The following is a 22513-nucleotide window of genomic DNA, read 5'->3' as shown; positions in this document are numbered from 1 at the left end:
TATTTCTCGTTTTTTTACAGAAAAATCTCCATGAAGATGAACAGCAACAAATTGTCAACAAGTACAACTCGGTAAGTAGTTTTTTTTTCTATCTATTTTATAGTATATAAAAGTTACAGAACAAATTTTACGGTGATGACTTTCCGGTAGATTTTTTTTTATATAATTTCACGACGTACCTTTAAACGTTTCTATACAAATGGCCTTGCAGCGCTCTTCAACAATTTAAAGAGCATATCATTGTTTTTCGATCGGCAGAAATACTGAAATAGAGTTTCCCCTTAAGCCATATGCATATACTAGGGGTTCCAAAAAGTCATACAAATGGTAAAAAAGCTACAATCTTTTTAGGGCAACTACTTTGAGCTTTAGGGCAACATTAGTTTTCGTTTTTGTTGGCCAGTGTAGTTATACTAAATAACAAAGGACCTAAGCTAGAGCCTTGAGGTACTTTGTTACAAATGTCTGATATTTATACATTATTTTGGAATTCACAATCCGATGCTATATGTTTTTCCGAATGGAATTCACTCAGAACCTATTACTTCCTAACAATAATTGAGAAGTGAAATTTATATTGCAACAATTTTTCAACGAAATAAAAAAATGGCTAAAAAAACCAAGGGTATGATAGAAAGAATTGATTGAACACAGAGAGTAGAAGAAAATATTAGTGCGAGCAAGACCTGATGGAGAAAGAAAGTGATCGCAAGAGAACGATGGAGCTAGGAAAAAAATAAAAAGATAAAGCAAGAGAAAGAGAAATTAAAAGACCCAAAGAATGATAGAGAAATAAAAATAGGGCAGAATAGAGTAATCAGAAAGAAGGATAGAGATATGACAATGAAAATAAAAACAGATAGAGAAAATGGCAATGACAGGGAGAGAAAGAATAAAAAAGATAGTGAGATAGACCAATATAGAGAAGCAATAAGATTTAGAGAGAATAAGAAAAAAAAATAAAATGAGATATATAAAAAGAACATCATAGAAGAAAATATTAATTTGAAGGAATCAATAGTCAAATAGAATAAAATAGGAATAGTGAGTAAAGAGATAAAGAGATGATGGGGAAAACGTAGAAGATAAATAACGAGAAATAGAGTGTAAAATCTAGAGACAAAAAAAATCAGAAATAAATAGGTAGCGATAGCGAGAGGAAAGAGGAAAAGGAGTTAGAGTGAAAGTTAATACTGGTCAACACAGGTGCCTTCTAGAAGCTCAAACCGAAAAAAATCAGAGATTATAGCTATTCAACCATTTCAGTGAGTTTACGCGTCCCTAGCCACTAACTTTTTTCAGAGACCTACATGAATTTTCTCGTAAACATGTCGTTGAAACGACGAATCCGGCGAGCACTATAATCTTTCATTTTTTCCGGATTGACATTTTTTCTATTTTGTCGACGAGTCGCCTTCGTGGAAGCGAAAAATCTGAGAAAACTAATAAAAAAACAAAATATACTTAGATAAAAATCAAAAAGTGAAAAAATCGCTGAGGAATTTGACCAACGTTACGATCATGATATTGTAAATAATTGCTTTATCATCCAAAACAACGTCCAAGGGATGAGAAAAAATATAATAGAACAGAAAAAGCAAGAAGAAATAAGAGAGAAAACATCAGAGAAAATAACAACTGTTCAACAAATTTCCATCACACTGATCTGTAAAAATTTCTTTACTTATATTGAAACCGTTTCAAACGAAATAGGAAGTAGGAGAGAAAAATACTGATACGAAGAAAGAAAGTGAGCGTAAGAGAACGATGAGGAAAAATGGAAAATAATGGAGAATGCGAGAGAAACAAAAAGCAAGAGAAGAAGAGACTGAAAAACGAAACGGAGATCAAGACACAAAATAGTAAAGAGAAAAGAAATAAGACAGAGAAAAATGAGAAGCGTACGAGAAAAAGAATACAAAGAAGGAAATTCAATCTTCATTACTACATTTGTTGCTTCAAATGAAATATAAAGAAAAACATAAAGAAAATGTAAAAGTAACAAACCAGCAATGAAGCAGGAAACCGGATAATGAAAGAAAGAATAAATGAAGAGAAATATCGAGAAAAATTGTGAATGATTTCGAAAGAAATAGTGAGATAAAAATAAACATAGACATTAAGAGACTGAGAGGTAAAATGTTACTAAAAAGATAGAATAACAAACAAGAGATAGATACAGTGACAGAATAAAAAAGTGTTTTTCGACTAATAGAAAGAAAGAGAAAAACAAAAATAAACATCATGAGAAAGTCGCCTCTAGGGAAGCAAAATGAGCAGTTTCAATGAAAAATTTAAGCAAACAGTGAAACAAGAAACGAAAAGAAAGAAAAAAACATCCAATGTTTAGAAAATTGCTTTTCGAAATGATAATGTATAAAATTTAAAAAAAAAAACAATGACTAAACGCTGAGAAAACCAATGAAGGAACGAAGAAAAACAACAGAGAAATGCAAATATGTATATTTATTTGATTTTCCAGGACATTCTATTTCCGATTAAGAGAAAGAATGAAAGAGAGAGATACAGTGGAAAAAAACAAGAAGAGAAACGAATACTCGGATAAAAAACAAGAGAAAAGTAGACAAACGCAAAATGAGAGAGAGAGAGAGTGCAACAGAAAGAGAGATAGAGTAACAGAACGAGAGACAGAGAGAGTAAGAAAGCGAGAGAGATAGTAAGAGAGCGAAAAAAAGAGAAAAGAGAGATCGAGAAAGATAAAAGAGAGAGCGAGATAAAAGAGAGAGAAAAAGAGAGAACGAGAGAGAGAGAGATAAAAGAGAGAGCGAGAGAGAGAGATAAAAGAGAGATAGAAGAGAGAAAAAATGATAGAAAGATAGAGAGAGAAAGACAGAGAGGCAAAGAGAGAGGAAGAGAAAGAGAGAGAAAGACAGAGAGGCAAAGAGAAAGGAAGAGAAAGAGATAGAGAGACATAGAGAGAGAGGAAGAGAAAGAGATAGAGAGAGAGAGAAAGAGAGAGAGAGAGAGAGAGAGAGAGAGAGGGAGAGAGAGAGAGTAAGCGAAAGAGAGAGGAAGAAAGAGAAGGAGAGAGCGCGACAGAAATAGAAAGAGAGAGGAAGAGTGAGAGACTGAGAGAGGAAGAGAGAGAGTAAAAGAGAGAAAGAGACATAGAGAAGAAGAGAGAGAGACAGAGAAAGGAAGAGAAAGTGACACAGAAAGAGAAAGAGAGTGTAAGACAGAAAGAAAAAGAGAGAGTGAGACAGAGAAAGAAAGATAGAGTGACAGAGAGAGAGGAAGAGAGAGTGACAGAGAGAGATAGAAGGAGGAAGGAAAAAGAGGGAGTGAGACAGAGAGAGAAAGAGTGTGACAGAGAGAGAGAGGAAGAGAGAGTGACAGAGAGAAAGATAGAAGGAGGAAAAAGAGAGAAAGAGAGAGAGATAGGAGCAGGAAAGAGAAAGAGAGAAAGAGATATAAGGAGGAAAGAGAAAGATAGAGAGAGGAAAATAAATACAGAGAGATAAAAGGAGGAAAGAGAGAGAAAGAGGGAAGAGAGAACGAGAAGTAGAGAGAGAGAAAGAGAAGAAGAGAGAGAAAGAGAAGGAGAGAGAGAGAAGTAGAGAGATAAGAAAGGGAGAGAGAGAAGGCATTTGTCTCTCTTTGTAAATATGTATGTGTTAGTAAGTAAGTGCAGTATTTTAGTAGAAATATTCAATGCCTAAAGGAACATAAGAGATGAAAATAAACTTTTTTTGTGAAATTGTGTGCTTTATTATGGTAAACAACGTTGTAGAACATTGAGATATTATGGGAAATCACTATAGAAAATACCATTAAAAATGATTTAATGAGGTGTTCTATAGAGAACTCCGCAAAAGTCTATTTAATAGGCAAATAGAAATAAATTGTCTTCGGCGAAGTAGTTTTTTCATAAAATGTGCCACAACTTTGTCGATTACATACATTCGTTTCTAGCATTTAGGTAGATTAGTCACAAAATTGTAACTTATTTCAAATTGAGAATAATCGATGGAACGATTTTGCTGAAGACGCCATCGGTTTAAAATCAATTTCTGTGGGTCAAAATAATTTTGATCCCGTTTCTGCAGCTTGTTGATACAAAAAGTTGATACAAAAAGTTCGTAACAAAATATCAAGATTTGTTATAATCCTGATATATTTGACTGATCCGGACTCCTCGAATCATCAGTGTAAAGAGCGTGCAATTGCTTTTCAATTGATTCGGTTACTAAAAACGATGACCACATTTTGTATATTTAACATTAAAGCAAACAATGCTGATAGTTAAACTAAATAACAGAAGACCTAAACTAAAGCCTTGAGGCACTTCGTCATAGTCCCTTCTTTCAATTGAATTTGAATCCGACATCCACTGTTAGACACGGTGGTTTTTGGTTACTATTTTTTTCCTTCTGTTTTCCAAAATGAAATTTTCATTGGAATCGTTTCTAGCAGAAACGAGAAAAAGTGATTAAAAGAAAAGGATAGACAGAAAAAACATAGCGAAAAAAAGAAATAGCTAGAAAAAGAGAAACAGAAAAAGAACTACGAAAAAAAATAAAAAATCAGCAGTGAAATGAAACAGGGGTTAGGGAAAAGAGACAAGATAGGTAAAGAAAATAAAAAAGAAAATAAAAGGAAGAAAGAGAAATGACATAGAAACGTCGTTTATGTGATAGTGAAAATCCCGAGCAAATTGTCAATGAAAAAAATGAAACAAACAACTTTACACGAAGCGAAACGGGCATAATACGAGATAGTAAACAATTAATATTATAACAATAAAATTGACGATCACTGCAGTTTCGGGAATGATGTTATTTTAAATTTCTCCAACATTGGAACAATGATGATAAAAAATATGGAGAAACCAAAAAAAAACGAAAAAGGGGAACAGCCAAGAAAAAATGATGAATAAAAACAAAATGTATAAACCAAATCCATTTAAAACCCTCTGTTTGTGATTTTCAGTTTTGTATTTTTAATTAATTTAAACCATTTACATCGAGAAAAACAGAGCGAGGCAGAGAGGAATGGGGTAAATGAATGGACGAGAAAAAGAGTGGAAAAAAAGAAGAAGATAGAAAGTGATCGCAACAGATCAATGGAGAAAAAGAAAGATAGAAAAGTAGAAATAGAGAAAGATATAGAAAGCGGAAAAGGAGAGAGATCCAGCACATAACAAAAAATAGAATGACAAAATAGGTATAGTCAGTAAGATAGGTGTAACATTAGATTAAGGTTTAATTTTAAATTCCTTTTTTTTTTCTTGACAAGTAGGTCTACAATTTTCCTACAATTATATTTACCTCACTGCGGAAGCAATTACAATTTTTTAATAAAATAAAGCTTTAAATATATGTAATAGCGTTGATATGTCACCGTTTGTGGCAGAACACACAATAAAAACTCTGAATAAATATTAATAAATAATTAGTTTATCACAAAACATCCCCCCCCCCATTTAAAAAAAATGACAAAAATAGGTAAAGAATGAACAAGATAGACAAGAGATAAACAAAGTCAAATGCATAAAGAATGAAATGATAGAGAGAGAATAATAGAGTTAGAGAATAATAGAGTTCTCTCATAGATGTAAAGAGTAATACTGAAGAAAACATAAAAATGAAAAAGAAGCAATGATCAAACAGGATAAAAGGAATGGAAGAATGGGGAGGAGCGATAACAGATGGGCTTCCTGTAGGAGCCTATGACCACTGCGCTCCTACTGAAAAAGTAAAGAAATGTTAGGGAAAATTGAAAGAGATTCAGAGAAAATAATTACGAACTTCGACGAGATTAAAGAGAATTAACGGGCATAAAAAAGTAAATTGCTCTTTGGAATTGCCTCCAGACGATTCCAGAAAACTTCAACTGAAAATTTTAAATTAAAGAACTACATAAGCAACGGAAGGATACTAAAAAAAATCTCAGATAGTAAAAAGCCTACGAAAAAACGAGAATCGTAAAAACAATATTTCATCACATTGATTTCTATAGACCCAATCCGTGTGCGAGGGTAGGATTTCCACTCACATTTTAATCTGATTTTGTATCTGATAAACATTTATGTACTAATAACGAAAGAAAAAAAAGAGAGAATGAAAGAGGGAAAAGGGAGAAAAAAAGTATTCGAAAAAGAATGAGGCAGAGAAAAAGAGGAGTAGAAAAATAAACAGAGATAACGAGAGAAACAGGTAGTAAGAGAGGAAGAAATTATAATAATTTGAATTGGCAAAGAGTAGAAAAAGAGCAGGAAAGAAAAGCATTAAAAAATGACGAAAGAAAGTAAATTAAAGGAAACATTAAAGTATGACGATAGAGAGTGGAAGATAAAGACAGATGGTGAGGGAAATTGAAGGCTTGTAAAGCCTATGCCAAAAAGCATACGTCCGTTTGAGTCTGGAGAACACTCAGTTTGTCAAGTCAAATATGTGTTCAAATCAAAGAAAAAATTATCGATTTTTTTGTATTTCAGATCATTTGGCATGGATTTGCTCATTAGATTGAATATAGATTGTTTGGATTTTGATTTATTTTAAATCAGATTTGAATTGGATTTGGAATCTAAGAGAATCAGACTTCATTTTCTGTTAGTGTCACCAGAATCGTAGCGCCGCTAGCCCCGCAATTGTCCTGTACACTTAACGATTGGCTGCGAAGTCTGTGTACAGTAAACAGAAGGTCAAGTTCCGAATCGGAATGCAGCACCAAGACTTTGCTCTACTTTTTCTTTTGGAGCGAATTCGGTTTTGATTGGGATTATGATTGGATTTGAATTGGATTTGGATTGTATGGCGACTTAGATTTGGATTGGATTTCGAACAAAATTGATTCAATTGGAACTGGATTTGAATTTTTATAGGATTTAATTTAATTTTAACGATTTTGAAACAGTACTTGAATTGAAATTTTCTAAAGTATAGCAATTTATTTATTCTCATTATTTCCGTAGGATAGTCCCCCTTTTTTAATATAATCGGTATTTCAAGGTTATTTATCGTTTCGGCTTAACTAATAATAAATAAAAAAAAATACGTTCAAGGTATTTTCGGCATCGAGACAAGCTTACCAGACCTGTGTTCGGGTTGAAAGATTAGTTTCCCAGAATTCGGTCACATTGTAACAGGCAGCGCCGCAACAGTCTAGCAACATCCAACTTAATGGTCCAATAGACACATCACTTTGATTGCCGACAGTGCGATGTTGACATAATGATTTCACGTACTGACCGTATCTCGCCGGTGAAATCGCCGTCCGCGGCAGAAGAATGTTCGCCTTCGTTCGTTGTCATAATTTCTCCACGTTTGTCGGTCCTCCGGCGGGGCTACGTGAAGCACGACACTATGATTCGCCACGTGAGCTCACTGCTAATGAGGTGCCACGGTAATAAATCGAGACTTGTCAGATCTGGGGTTTTTACTTTTTTCCCATTTCGATATTCTCATGACAAACCACCAGAGTCCGAACCCAGCACTGCTGGGTCGTAAAGATGGACTCGACCTTACGCAGTTCGTAACTGTGTAATGGGCATGCTAATTGACTATTCCGTGTGTTTCTACTCGATAGGCTCTGCAGTGTCGTTTAAAGTTGACTAGTTCATTAATTATGCAAAAACTGTTGTCTTCTTTGAAACTGAAGCGGATGGCAAAACGGGTTTGACCTTGCATTCGTCGTGTGACATGTTACTCAATAATAATAATTATAAAAATTACTCCGCAGCGCGCGAAATGTGCCAATGATGTGGTCATTCCGGCTCCGAGGGACTTTCCGATGACGACTCTGCTCCAACTGGATTGTGCATTTTCTTTGAATCGTATCATTAGCTTTAATACCATCATTAGAGCGCAGCACATTAGTTTGACTAATCTCCGATTCATTTAACGACGAAGGTGTTATTAGTAATTTACCACATAGACACACACTCATACATGAGAGAACCGCACCTCTTTTTTCCCCATTGCTGGTGGGTAATTTGATAGTCCGTAAAGCGTCTCCAATGATGTCGTGATTTATGTTTCCACTTCCAAGGCTCAACTCGGTCACGACACGACCGGCCCATCCTGGTCACACAGTTTGTTTATTTCGCGTCAATTTCTGGCGTACGAAACGTGCTCACATTTTTCACACACACACGCACAAACACTGCGGGGGGTCTTGCGGGAAGTTCTCCTGCAGATCCCTCTCACGTTACCGTTTGCATCCTTGCAAATCCATCACACGACAACGTAAAAAAATCGCCGGAACCGAAACTACAGATCATCCCGTGATGGTCTTCGATTACCGATTGTTGCAATTCCGGCTTGTCTTTCGAACTGCGCAGGAGGGTGGCAGGAAGAGAGGTACAGACTTCCAAGAGTCTCGAAAGGGCAATGCTCGGAACGGTCGGCTTTCTGAGCGCATATTGTGCGCACACACCAAACTGCATGGCAAAATTAACTTGAGGATGTAAGCAATTTTGACCGATCGAACAAATTCGCTTTAATTTTGTTTTGAGTCGGATTCGCGCATATCAACCCGACGACGGCGGAGTTCGGAGAAATCATTGAAGCGAATCGAAAGTCAGTTGTTTCTTTGTATTACAATACTGTTGTTTTTTCTGCTACAGCCTGTATAAGTAGCATCAAAAGCATAAGTCAAAAATATAGAAATAGTCACATAGCTTTTTGTTGGAGGTTCCAAGCTGCATTTGTCAATAATGTTGCGTTACTCTGATCTACATTGTGCTGTTTTTTTTGCTAATCCGGTTTTATGAAACAGATCATCTAATTATTTTCTTTCGCAAAAATCGTGATCCGATGTTAATAAAATCAAAAGTTTAGAGGGACATTCAAATGATGATTGGAATGTTAATTTTCAAGAATAATACATTTGGAGTGACGTTAAAATGATGCCGAGGATGCTAATAAAAAATTCGTATTTTTATCGTCATATTGTAATTTTGAACTGAGCTAAGTTGTCGTAGTTTGTTTGATTTTATCACCTATGATTTTTTTCTATGGTTAGTTTCTTCATTTTTTAGTCGACAGTCATTTATGATACATTTCAAGTTTCAGAATTTTTTTTTCCGAAAAAAATTCGGTCAGATTCGAATCAAATCGATAAATTAGGAAAACATCTCAAATTGCTAATTGGATGTTGATTTGAGAATGTGCCTTGTTGTTTTTATCATCCAAGTTAGTCAAATGGTTGACTTATTTTTGATTTATGAGATTTATTCGGTATTTATTTTTTGAAGTAGAATACTTCTCTCAGGAAGTTCGGCTACATAGGGATGTGAAATGAAAATCTAAAACCGAGAAAAGTGAAAAATATGTCCAATTTCAAATGCTAATAAATCGGTTGGTATCCGATGGATTTCCTTCGTTCTTGCAGCAATAGATTGGAAAATCTTCTAAGATTCATCCCAAAATAAGATAATTGTAATTTTATTATTCACACTATTGTACTATTGAAAATAGTCAAGCCTTGTCAAAACGAAAAATTCGACCTCTGATTGGTCGTTATATGATTGCTTCTCTAGCACGGTCGACAGGATCATATACCTTGCAATTGAAAACATGCTATTTTGCCTATATAAGAGCCTGTTTCAGCCGGAGCCGCTCATAATAGTTCTAGACAGCGACAACAGCAGTCATCCTTTCTTAGCAACAGCATTAGCCCTGTGGTTGGTCACCACGTCTCAGAGGCAGCGCGGTTCCTCTCAGCGTGTGTCGCCAGACTGCCATTATCCCCCGTGTTGGGGCAGCATGAAGATTGGCATTGGGAAATCAAATTTTGAACATCAAAATGCCTTTTTCAAGGCAAATAAACAAGTCATTGAAAGTTAATAATTTTTGACAACGCAAGCAAGATTCTTTGTTGGATCCTAGCAATTTAAATTTGTCGCACCCGTCTTATTTACTGAAAGTTAAATGGCTTCCACAGTGCATGTTGTCCGTGTATCCTAATTCCCCCACTGTTAGGGCAGTTCAAAGGTTGCGATCAGCAAATAAACAAATAATTGAAGGTTAATAATTTTCTGGCATCAACACAAGCGGACATTCTGTGCGGGATGCAATCAAATTCTGTTGTAGTTGTTTAATTTCTACTTTATTTAGTAAACCCTCCCACGGTAGGGGCAACGCAAAGGCTGCGATCAGCATAACCGACTTTGAAATATACTGCCCTGTTAGAACGCATTCACAAAAGCAGTTAGTTCGACTATGCAGAACTAATATGAAGTCGATTTAATCAATCAGCATCAACAGAATTTCGTCGTCTCCCAGCTGCCAAGTTGCAACATGATGCAACACGCAACAGCGAGCAAACGAAATCGCTTGATGTTACAAACCGCAATAAGGGTTAAAACCGTTGCGTGTGTGAGAGCACCATCGGTGTTTATTCGCTGGATACAAAAATTAAATGCGAAATGTGGAATAATTCGTCTAAAGAACATTTAAAAATGGTAAAACTGAACTGAAAGGCGTGGCCAATTTCGTAGCACCCTTCGGCTATAAAAGAGTGTTTCTGGGAAAACTAGCTACATTCATTAGTCGGAAGGTGAGCTGGATGGACGGTCCGGGTTGCGCCAATGGCTGCCTTCAAATTACTTCACAAATCACTTGCCCTGTGATTGGTCACCACGTCTCAGGTCTCTGCCTGAGAACGAACGCCAACGCGGGCGAGATTTTTGCCGTACATCAGCCGGCACTTCCTCTAATGGAAAAGTTGGATCATTTTGTTCAGAAGAATATTACTGTCGGTAATATTACAGAGATGCGATTGCATTATATCCGATATGGAATTGAACAATTGTTCTTTTGAGGACAAATAAAACACTTAATTTGAAAAGTTAATAATTTTGGGTACCAGTAGCAGTATGGTAACAGCCTCAGCGGTAGGTGCAGCCGGTACCTTCAGGAGGCGGATGTTATAAGGAAGTAAATGGAAGCAGCACGGCGAAACAGTTCGGGTGTGCTTGGACGCGCGTCATTTTTCGTTGTTGATATTATTCCCCACATGAAACGACGCGCTTTCGTACGATAGCGGCGGTATAAGCGGTAGATGCATTTGTCAACACTTAAAGTAAAGCCGAGTCTAATTTTCAATGTGAAAACACCTTTCTACTGTGTTGGCCGTGCGCATTAGGCCTCTGCCAGGCTAAACGCGAAAAGCGGCGCGAATCGATTCGCCCGGCCGTAGGTTAATGTACAGCCGTAAGTAGAGCTGTGTAAAAGTATTCTACTTCAACCTTGCGGTCGTGGCTTTGCACACAACCCTCCTGTGATTTTTTTTTTAACTATCGAGGTATTCTCCCGAGTGTCGTTACATAAAACTTTCGTTACATGTTACATCTTACTTAATGGCCCTATTTATATACAGATTACAGATTTCCTATTTACATAATTTAATTTATTGAGGATTATTTTGCGTCGTTCTGATCTTTATTGAAATATAAGTTTGTGCTTGTGTTGTTGATTCTTTTTGTTTATGGGGTGCAGTTTTGATCAGGATTCACTTATTTTACAATATAGATATTATCATTATACAATATAAATATGATCATCAAAATATGAGTTGTACAAATATTAATTATAAATACAATGAAAAGTACAAAGACACGAAAAGAAGATCTTGGTTGACTGCCTTTTCGAATTTTCAACGTAGAACATGCAAAAAAATAATATGGAAAATTCGAAAAACGTATGGAAAGTTTCCGTTATGTTGTGCTAATAGATTAACTACTAGGAAACATCGAAGTTGCCCGATGTTTATACGAAACAAGATTTCAATGCTTGCTCAAACGTTGTCGCTCTCTTCTGCAACCATTCACCGCATAAAGTCTCTCCAAACAGATCATCTACGCGTTAACACAGCTACTTATTTACCAAAGCCCAGAGTCCGCTAACAATCATAAACGTTATCGGCATAAAGCAGTTCCACAAAAAATGTCCTTTTTTCATTTTTTTTTTAATTGCACTCTATGGGAAATCTTAACATATAAAAGTGCAGGTCTGTCTGTCTGATCCATATAGGCTTGGTAACTACCATGGGCGCAACTACGGGGGGGCTGAAGCCCCCCCTAGAAAGTGTTTAGCCCCCCCTAGAATTTCCCAGAGAATGATTGTATTCAATATATCTACATTCCATATTACTTATCAGAGCATCAAAATCAACACAAATTGAGATGTCGTCATTCATTGGCTAAGAACTAGTTCTGCACCCAGAATCGATTCTCAACCCTTGCTCTCTTACTCACCTTACCAGTCAGACGAGAGCTGTAATAACTCGTGATGTATCAAGAAGTCGCCATTTTACTTGGTTTTGGGCTGTGTTTCACCCGTTCCCCAGCCGTGTCACATCACTCGCAAGTCTCTTTCGATCTGGTCGAGCCATCATGCACGCTGCGCCCTTTAATTCCTTGTGCCGGTAGGGTTGCTGAAGAGAAGTGATTTCACAGGGTTGTCGTCCGGCATTCTTACGATGTGACCGGCCCACCGCAACCTGTTGTCTTTCGCCAGGTGTGCAATGGGGTTCTCTCCAAGCAGCGCTTGTAGCTCATGGTTCATGCGCTGTCGCCATTATCCGTCGTCCGCTTGTGCTCCATCGTAGATAGTCACCTTCTGTTCGCCGATAGGCACCTTCTGTTCGAAAACACCAAAAGGACTTCCGTAGAGGACTACCGGTTATATCAGGGTTTTGTAGTTTTTTGTATCGAAGTGGTCATGTCCGATCATCACCGTGATAGGTGCGTACGTTCTTAATGTCTGAGAAGAACGGGCCGTCGTTGAGAACGTGGTCAATTTGTTTTGCTGCACGTTGGTCGAGGAAAGAAAGGACTTTGGACTGCTAATCCGCGGGAAGCTGCGAAGTTGGTGCATAGCAGGCTGTGCGGGCCGATAACCGGCTTATATAAGTCTTTCCTTTCGTTCATGTCCCCAACGACGATCTTGATGTCTCTACGCGAGCAGCTATCGTGCCTTGCGGCCACAAATCCACCGTACCTTCTCTCCTTTCCGTCAAAGCTCCTGGAGCGCAACGATCCGAGATCCGGGTCGTTAAGCGATCTACTGTTACATGTACTGAGCTTCTAATCGTCGTCCTTAAGCAGGTATTAGACGACGCAAATATTTGCTATTTTTGGTACGATTTTTATTTGCACAAAATAAATTCTGTATTAAAAAATAGCAAATATTTGCTTCGTCTAATGCCTGCGACGAAATAATCGTCGGCTGGGTTTTGAATTCTTGATTCTCCGTAGTATGTTGATTTTAGTATGCTGCCTTACTAGGGCTGCGATGCCTAGTCTCGCGACGGAGCTGCCGCCATAGATGTAGCTGGCGAGACACCGCATTTCATAGTTCAACCGTCCGGTCCGGATCAGTCGCTGTTTGAGCCGCCCCTAGCCTGTGGGGTAGACGCGCAGACAAGCTGCTCTCTAAGGAGAACAACTACCCCTTCCTATCAGCATACGACCAAGTTCCCACCGGTTCACCGGTTTTTCCTTGGTTGCTCGTATCCCAGTCGGTACCACGTGGAGGTAGGAATAGGGCATTATGCCTTGAACCACACTGGGCTCTATTTTAATCTAACTAGTACGGGTGAACTGTTAAAAAACACTGCCCAGCCGTTTACCAAATCTGGCTCTCCTCAACAACGAATCAGTGTTGCTGAAAGAGCTTGGCGTTGACGGTGTGTTCAAGATATTCAGTACATCTTCGGAGATTCTATCCCTAAGTGATTTGTTTCTGCTTTTACGATACTATTTTAAGCGTTATTAAGTAAGCATATATAAACCCTTTTTTCTCTTTTTTTAAAATGACATACATGAAAACTAGCCCCCCCCTAGAAATTTTCCTTAGTTGCGCCCATGGTAACTACTAAATCGATCGGCGTGAAATTTTGTGAATAGAGGTTTTGAGGGTCGAGAAAGGTAATTAGATAGCTCGAGACCCCTCCCTCTTCTGAAAGGCAGGGGTCCCCTACAAATGAAACAGAAATTTCAGCACATCTCGAAAACTAACCAAGCAAATTGAACCAAATTTGACACGTGGATGTTTTAAGGAGTATCAAATATCCCCATATTGGTTTGACACCCTTCCCGTTTCTGGAAGGGAGGGGTTCCACACAAATGAAACACGAATTTCGCACAGCTCGAGAACCAATCAACCAAATACACCCAATTTGGTTCGACACCTCTCCTTATTCTGTGAGGGAGGGGTTCCAAACAAATGAAACACAAATTTCTGCTTATCTCGAGAACTAATCAAGTAAATGGAACGAAATTTGGCAGGTGAATGTTTTTAGGTTTGACAGACATGTCCATAATGTTTCGACACCCTTCTTTATCCTGGCATGTCTTCAAATATCATTTTGAAATTCAAGATGGCGACTTTCGGTATCTGGAAAACAGCCGAAAATGACCAAATAACACCCAATATTGCTGTTTCTTGAACCAGAATGACGGTCAGGGGCCAGAAATTGTCTTCAAATGCTATTTTGAAATCCAGTATGGTGACTTCCGGTTTTGTGGAACAGCGGAAAATTACCAAATACCACCCAATATGGGTATTTCCGGAATCGTAATGATGCACTGAAGTCACAAATCGACCTCAGACAACATTTTGAATTGTAAGATGACGACTTCCGGTGTCTGGAAAACAACCAAAAATGGCCGTATTCCATCCAATATGAGTATCTCCGCAACCAGAATGATGCACAGAAGCTAAAACTCGATCACAGACACCATTTTGAATTCAAAGATGGCGACTTCCGGTGGCTGGCCAACAGCCGAAAATGACCAAATACCCTTCAATATGAATGTTTCCGAAGTCAGAATGACACTCGGAGGTCAGATATTAATTTCAACATGCATGATGACTTTCGGTTTTTGGAAAACAGGCTAAAGTGATCATATACCACCCAATTTGAGTATTTCCGGAACCAGAATGGTGCAAGGAGCTGAAAATTGACCTAAGACACCATTATGAATTGTAAGATGGCAACTTTCGGTTTCTGAAGAACGGCCAAAAATGGTCGATTTCCATACAATATCGGTATCTTCGGAACCAGAATGACACACAGGAGCTAGAATCGACCACAGGCACCATTTCGAATTCTAAGATGATGACATCCGGTTTTTGGAAAACAGCCGAAAATGACCAAATAACACCCAATATGGGTGTTTTTTAAACCAGAATGACGCTTAGGGGCCAGAAATTGTCTCCAAATGCCATTTTTAAATCCAAGATGACGACTTACGGTTTTTGAAAAATAGCCTAAAGTGACCAAATACCACCAAATATGAGTATCACCGGAGCCAGAATGATGCAAGGAGCTAAACATTTGACCTCAGACACCATTTTGAATTGTAAAACGGCAATTTCTGGGAAACAGCCGAAAATAACCGAATACTACTACATATGGATATGTCTGTAATCGAAATGATATAAAGAAGCCAAGCATTGACCCTGGACACCATTTTGAATTCGAAGATAATCACTTTCAGTTTCTGGAAAACAACGAAAATAACTGGAATGCACCCAATATATATCCGGAATAGAGGTGAGGATGTTGTCATTCCGATAAAACCAATCATTTCAAACGATATAAACAAATCGTAAGGAATCAATGAATTTAAAATGTTTAAAATTAATAAAATAAACACTAAAATAGGCGGGGCGAAGTTTGCCGGGTCAGTTAGTTTGAAATATTTTTACAGTCAAAACGGTTTGTGTGATTGGCATAGTGTCTTTGGCAAAGCTGTAGATAATAATTTTGTCCTTCCAAAATATATAGGGTGACCGCTCCTATATTCATCTCAGTACCTATATTCATCTTATCACGCCTTTTTGATCAATTTATTGTCAAATTTTACCATATTTTCAACGTAAAATTTTCAAACACTTGACAAATTCGAGAACAAATAGATCTACTTTCAAAAATTTGTAGGAATTCGACGGTGAATTGGACAAGTGAGAGAAATAAGGGGAATATAGGTGCAGCTAGCTGTTGAGATGAATAATGGAGCGATTACCCTACTTTGTGAAAAAAATTTTTTTTTTTCATATCACAAATTTGAAACAATAACTTTGCACATATTAAATTGATATAATATAAATCATACCGTGGTTTCAAATCATAACGCCTCATTTGCTCTATTATTTCCCGAGTTATGTAAAGATTTGTGTTTTGTTTGTATAAGAGTTCCCATTTTCAGAAGAATGAGGTATGTCAAAATATCATAGAAACATTTCTCGTTCTTAAAAACCTCCCATAGAAAAATTGGCTCCATTTATTTATCTGTTTTTGAGTGCAGAAATTTGTGTTTCTTTTGTATGAGAGCCCTCCCTTCCAGAGAAGGGAAAGGTCTCGAACCATCATTTAAACCTTCCCCGGCTCCATAAAACCCCAGCATACAAATCTTCACGCCGATCGGCTTAGTAATTCCCATGTCTATAAGAATCAGACACACAGACAGACGGAAATTCTTTTTTGTATACATAGATTAGTTAAATTGATACGGGAATATCGATACTTCCTACGTATACATTGAATAGTTTATCGAAATAATGAAACACTAAACTTCTATACTTCTGTGAATTTCAATATCAAATAGGGTAATCGCTCCATTATTAATTTCAACAGCTTGGTGCCCCTATATTCATCTTATTTCTCTCATTTGTCCAATTTACTGTAAAATACAAATACAAATTTTTGAAAGTAAATCTATTTGCTTCCCGATTTTCTCAAGTGGCTGAAAGTTCTACTTTGAAAATATGGTAAAATTTAACGATAAATTGATCAAAAAAGTGTGATGAGATGATAGGTTCTGATATGAATATAGGAGCGGTTACCCTACAGTAACAAATTTATACAAAATCCAACCCAAATCCAAATCCAATTCAAATATGATCTGAATCCAACTCAAATTTAATCCAAATCGAATTCAAATAAACTCCAAATCCCATCCAAATCCAATCTAACTCCACTCCAAATCAAATCCAAATCCAATCCAAACCCAATCCAAATCCAATTCAATCCAAATACAATTACAACTAATCCAAATCCAATCCAAATTCAATCCTAATTCAATCGAAATTCTTCCCGAATCCAATTCAATCGAAATACAATTAAAATTAATCCAAATCCAAATCCAATCCAAATCTTATCCAATCCAAATATAATCCAAATCCAAACCAAATCCAAATCCAATCCAAATCCAATCCAAACTGAATCCAGATCCAAATCCAATTCAAATGCAATCCAAATCTAATCCAAACCCAATCCAATCCAAATCCAATCCAAATCCAATTCAAATCCAATCCAAATCCAATCCAAACCCAATCTAAATCCAATCCAAATCCAATCCAAATCCAATCCAAATCCAATCCAAATCCAATCCAAATCCAATCCAAATCCAATCCAAATCCAATCCAAATCCAATCCAAATCCAATCCAAATCCAATCCAAGTCCAATCCAAATCCAATCCAAATCCAATCCAAATGCAATCCAAATCCAATCCAAATCCAATCCAAATCCAATCCAAATCCAATCCAAATCCAATCCAAATCCAAATCCAACCCAAATCCGATCCAAATCCAATCCAAATTCAATCCAAATCCAATCCAAAGCCAATCCAAATCCAAATCCAATCCAATTCAATCCAATCCAAATCCAATCCAAATCCAATTCAGATTCAATCCAAATCCAATCCAATGACCTAGTTCGAAACCACTTAATATGATCCCAAATTGTGCTCAGAATCGCTGAAATCCCAGAAGTTTGTTTTGGAATCATTTTCTATTTTGGCCAGAAAAGGCCAAAATAGAAAATGATCCCAAATTAAGCTCCGAACAGCGAAAGGTGCTACGAAAAGCCAGAAAAGATCAATTAGGAAATGATCTCAAAATAAGCGCAGAATTCCCGGAAGGTGCTACTAAAGGCCAGAAGAGGTCAAAATAAAAAATGATCCCAAATTGAGCTCAGAATCGTTGAAATTCCCTTCTAAAGGCCAGAAAAGTCCAAAATAGGAAATGAACCCAAATCAAGCTCAGAATCGCCGAAAAGTACTTCTTAAGGCCAGAAAAGGCCAAAAAACCTCTTTTATAGGCCTAAATAAAAAATGATCGCAAAATAGGTTTTCGGTTTAAGCCAAAAGTAATCATATACCTGTCTAAAAAAAATGACAATTTTTGGTGTTATTATTGAAAATTTAAAATGTTAAGTTGGTCTCTAGATTGACCACTATCATATTCAAACGAGGTCCAAACATTTTAAAACGATTTTCTCGTTATATTTGCATCTCAATTTGATTTTTTTTATGCGGTTCCCTACAAATTTGGAACGCATCCCTTGTGTAAAAAAAAGACTTTAGTGTACCTGTAATAAAACTAAGATCAAATTTTGCTTAGCTCACTTCAATGTTTTCAATAAAGTTTCATTAACTATGGGTCAACCATTAGTGACGTTTCAAACTTAACGTTTGATAAAAAAAAAATGCGAATATTGAGAATATTGAAGAGAAAGGTAGGCAGAGCGAGAGAGGGAGAGAGCGAGAGAATTAGAGTAACGTAAATCAATGACTCTCATGTAATAAAACGGGATTGTTTGACGCGCTCATATCACGTATTCTTATTACGGGTTGTGTTGTAGTAGATATGAAATATGAAAGATGAAGTGTTTTCCCGCTTAATTAGCGATATCACTTACCGTGCAACGTATGTGCTGATTGAAATGGTCAATGGTCAAATCCAGAACAACTTTCGAATTGTTGCTTATGCCAATGGACATCGACTTTTCAAATTTCGTTTTGCGGTTGATATCAAAAATGTTTGTCATCTCGAAAAAATTTCACCTCAATCGCACAGCAGTTTCTTTCCCGGAATCAGGTATAGTCACAAAATTTAACTCCCTTAGACAGATGTAACCTCCTGTTGCATAGTCTGATATAGTATGTTTTCCCGGGATTCTTTCGCTAGAATAAAGTGTTGATACTAGACACCTTGTTTTCCACAATGACACCGCATGACAGCGAAATGAGTAGGCAATAAAAAAAAGAATAGCGATGAAACTTTCAAGTGCAACAATTAAAAGGTAGAAAAGAGCAGGGAGAAAAATCGGAACAGAAAATTGTTTCGCTCCAGGCTTTTAGTAGAATTAGTTCAATAAAATCAATCTAGCAACAGACTTGGATCAGTGGTCGTTATTATCTCCGCATGTACAGGGGATTATGTGTTTTATGTTCCTGGTCCAGGTCTAAAAGATGAGCCCAGCCTTTGCAATCGGAACTCCGGAAGTCGTGCCTCAAAGCGGTCAAAGCTTCACTGTTTTAATTTTTTGTGCCAAATGTTTTAGAAATGCATGGATCGGTAAAATCTGGTTTTGCTTCGATAAAAAAATTGGATCGACTTCAAAGGGAGTCAAAAAGTTTTCAAACCAGATATTTTTGCAAAAAAAAATTGTTTTGAGACAACACCACATCTTGAAGTTTTATGCATTACTAAGACATTTGGTGCTCTGTGCACATCGATCATAAGGGTAAAACTATGACTGCTTTGAGATATCCATAGAATTGAAAAATAAAAACAAAGGTAAAAAGCTATGTGAAAGGGTTTAGGTACTACGCTACTGGACACAATTATGATTATGAAATTTTGTGAACTTTCCGAATCTGTAATAATATTGAGAGGATTCCTGAAAAATGTCAAAGTTAGGGCAAAAATTATGTTAACAGAATAGTCTGAACGTTGATACGTCATGGATCAGTAATTTTATGTAAAATTGTGTGGAAGATATAGGGGTTTTACGTGTTTGTTAGTAAAGCTGGAAACCCCAGATTTATATACAAAGGCTTTGCCCCATCACCCCTCATTAAGACAAAGTTTTTAAAGTAAAGTTTTTTTTGTTCACACAACATTTAGGCCGTTACAAATTTAATTTTCATTTTATGTCACCCCCCCCCCCCCTTCAAAAACCTTGAATATTGGAAGGGGAAGAAGAAAAAAAAGCTCAAACCGTTTTGTCCATTTTATTGGTTTTCCGACAGCTTAAATGCTTTATTTAGCAACAAACAAGTCCAGTGACAGCGAGAGTGTCGTCAAAAGACAAGCGAAATAAATAATGATAATAAAAAACTGTTATTTTTCAACATTTATTTGAATGCAAGTTACAAACGTCATAACTTGCACACAAACTTTGATCAAAGATATTTCTTTTTTTTCGTCTCGGTGCAAAATTATTTATTTTTTTGCCGCCCCCTTTGCTAACTTTGATAACCTTGGACATAAAAATAATTCGAAATTTGTATCAGCCTTATTTGACACGGCACAAAACAAATTAATGTTTTAACTGTGAAGTTAAATGAGGCTGAAGGAGATAAACAGCAATAAAGAATGTGTCATTATCATCAGGCTTGCTATTTCAATTTTCAAGTATGCACTAAGCACATTCTACATATAAAAGTTCGTCTGTAAGAGATTTTTCGGAAATGTTACATTGTTCTTTTCATAATTTTACTGTAGGTAGTAATCGAATCAACCGACACCGAAAACCTCCAGAACCATGAATGTCAGTCTAACGGTAAGCCGCACACAGTGAGCTGAAAATAAATCTTAGCCCAAGATTGGCACTTTCTATCAAAACGCCTCAAGGGAAACCAGTTTGTTTGCATAACACCGCCACTTGAACCGAACAAACAACAATCTACCACAGATTCACTCTAGCAACAATTAATCGTTTCCTTTTTCTCCCATCTATTTCAGCTCCCGATCCAGCAGCATCAGCAGCAGCAGCAGAAACATCTTCCACAATCCCGGCCGGCCTCCAGTCTGAGCCATGTAAATAATGCTAGTAACAATAACACTACCACCAGCAATGGCATCCATCATTACCATAATTACTCGATGCACCATCAGCAGCAGCAACAACAGCAGCAGCGTGGTGGCAACAGCAGTTACGGTTCTGCAGGATCGAACGAAGCCGCTCTCCGTTTGAGTTACGTGACCGAGCGGGTACTGGCATCGATTCTGCCCGCCAGGAGGGCACGCAACGGAACTACCACCGGCAGTCCTGGATTCGTGGATGAGCATGAGCGGGAGCTGATCGAAATGTTGGAGCAGAAGCACGAAAAGGTAAAGTTCTGCGATGTGGCGTAAATTAATTACGAGCCTCCACGCCAACTGATTATTCAATCATTCAATCAAACCGGTGCCAATCATTGAATGTTGTTTTTTTTTCTTCTCCTCCCCAGAACTACCGGATATTCGACCTGGAGTCGTGCATAGCCAGCATCAGCCTGGAGAAACTTTGCGAGCTGTGCAAACACATCGACTCGTGGCTTGGCAGTGGCAAAGAGAAGATCGTAGTGCTGCAGGACAGGTGAGCGATTTTGCATCTTTTCCAGCGGGAGTCCGGTGGCTATTGAATGGTGTCTCAAGAGAGACCGCCGCCTGTTCTGTCTTCCGACTGTCTATCAAACGGATTCCAGGCACAGCTAGCGAGACTTTAGACCACGATCGGACCGTCGTCTATCTATGCCACCAAGGGTGATAATTTAATTTGAGTTTACTGGAACGTATGTTCCAGTATTGCAGTTTCGTTGTGCCATTGCACACGGCACGGGGGGCGGTCGGTAATTTATGTGCCCGGTTGCTGCTGCCGCCGGGAAAGGCCACAGACCTCTTTGCGAACCCGGGAGCCGATCTGCGATGCAGATGTGAGACAGCCGTTTTGCTGCGCGCTAGGATCAGATTTGAGCACAGACTCGATCAAAATGTTAATTCCTGGCCTATGTCCAGTACGAACTCTCCTCGAAAGGCCACAGTTATTAAGCAAAAACCGGAATGCCTCGAACATTTTTGATTGCTCATGAGACTGTCGTCAGGCGTGTACAGTAAGCCTTCTTAACTTCTCATCGGCGGCTGCGTGACGCGATCCCGCAGAAATAACCCGATTTGCGCGCGGTTCCATGCCATGAATTATTCATGAATTCATAATTGATAGTTTGGGGTTTTAATTTTAGGTTTTTTGTCTTTTTTGGCAATCGATACACGCCCCGACGACGGCGATTATATTTGCAAGTTTGTTTTTTTTTTGTTTGCCGACGACCGACGATTCGGTGAATTGCTAAGTCCAAGAGCATTACTTTTTTTTGTGCTGTTTAAAGCACGGTTCAAGTTGGGCACGAACGTGTATATCGAAATGCATTCGTTCCGGACATGCAAAATGTGGGCAACTGCAGTGGATGACTTTTTTTTGTTGCTATTTGCAGCGTCATCATCGCGAGAATTCCTCCCGACATGGCAGGGAAACATTTGCGAACATACATCACTCGTATGTGTTTATGAAAATTCAATTTTTGGTGGTTGACAGTGGAGGAGTGAAAAAAAAAATTGTACAAATAAGCATGCATCAGTAGGGATTTATGGGCCCCTCGAGCTTGTAGATTTTTTATGGCTCGGAGGAAGTAGCAATATTGTTTTTGTTCATACAAGATGTGGCCTTCGGCATCCAGACATGGACATTTTTCTTAACTTTTTTGCTTTGCGATGA

General features: G+C 37.8%; 1 protein-coding gene across 3 annotated transcripts in view; it reads left to right on the top strand.

Moving 5' to 3' along the window:
- Positions 1 to 22513, top strand: part of LOC129719063 (tensin-2) — a 252846-nt gene that overhangs the window by 81852 nt on the left and 148481 nt on the right. For all 3 annotated transcript variants that reach the window (XM_055670423.1, XM_055670422.1, XM_055670424.1), the window contains 3 exons: positions 21 to 71; positions 20725 to 21093; positions 21213 to 21340. In XM_055670423.1, the coding sequence (XP_055526398.1) occupies positions 21 to 71; positions 20725 to 21093; positions 21213 to 21340 (548 nt within the window). The remainder of the gene's footprint in view (positions 1 to 20; positions 72 to 20724; positions 21094 to 21212; positions 21341 to 22513) is intronic.

The sequence above is a fragment of the Wyeomyia smithii genome, chromosome 1 (genome assembly GCF_029784165.1).
Source record: "Wyeomyia smithii strain HCP4-BCI-WySm-NY-G18 chromosome 1, ASM2978416v1, whole genome shotgun sequence".
In the NCBI taxonomy this organism is placed as follows: Eukaryota; Metazoa; Arthropoda; class Insecta; order Diptera; family Culicidae; genus Wyeomyia; species Wyeomyia smithii.
The sequence above is the reverse complement of the archived record's forward strand: the minus strand, read 5'-3'. Positions and strand labels throughout refer to the sequence as shown.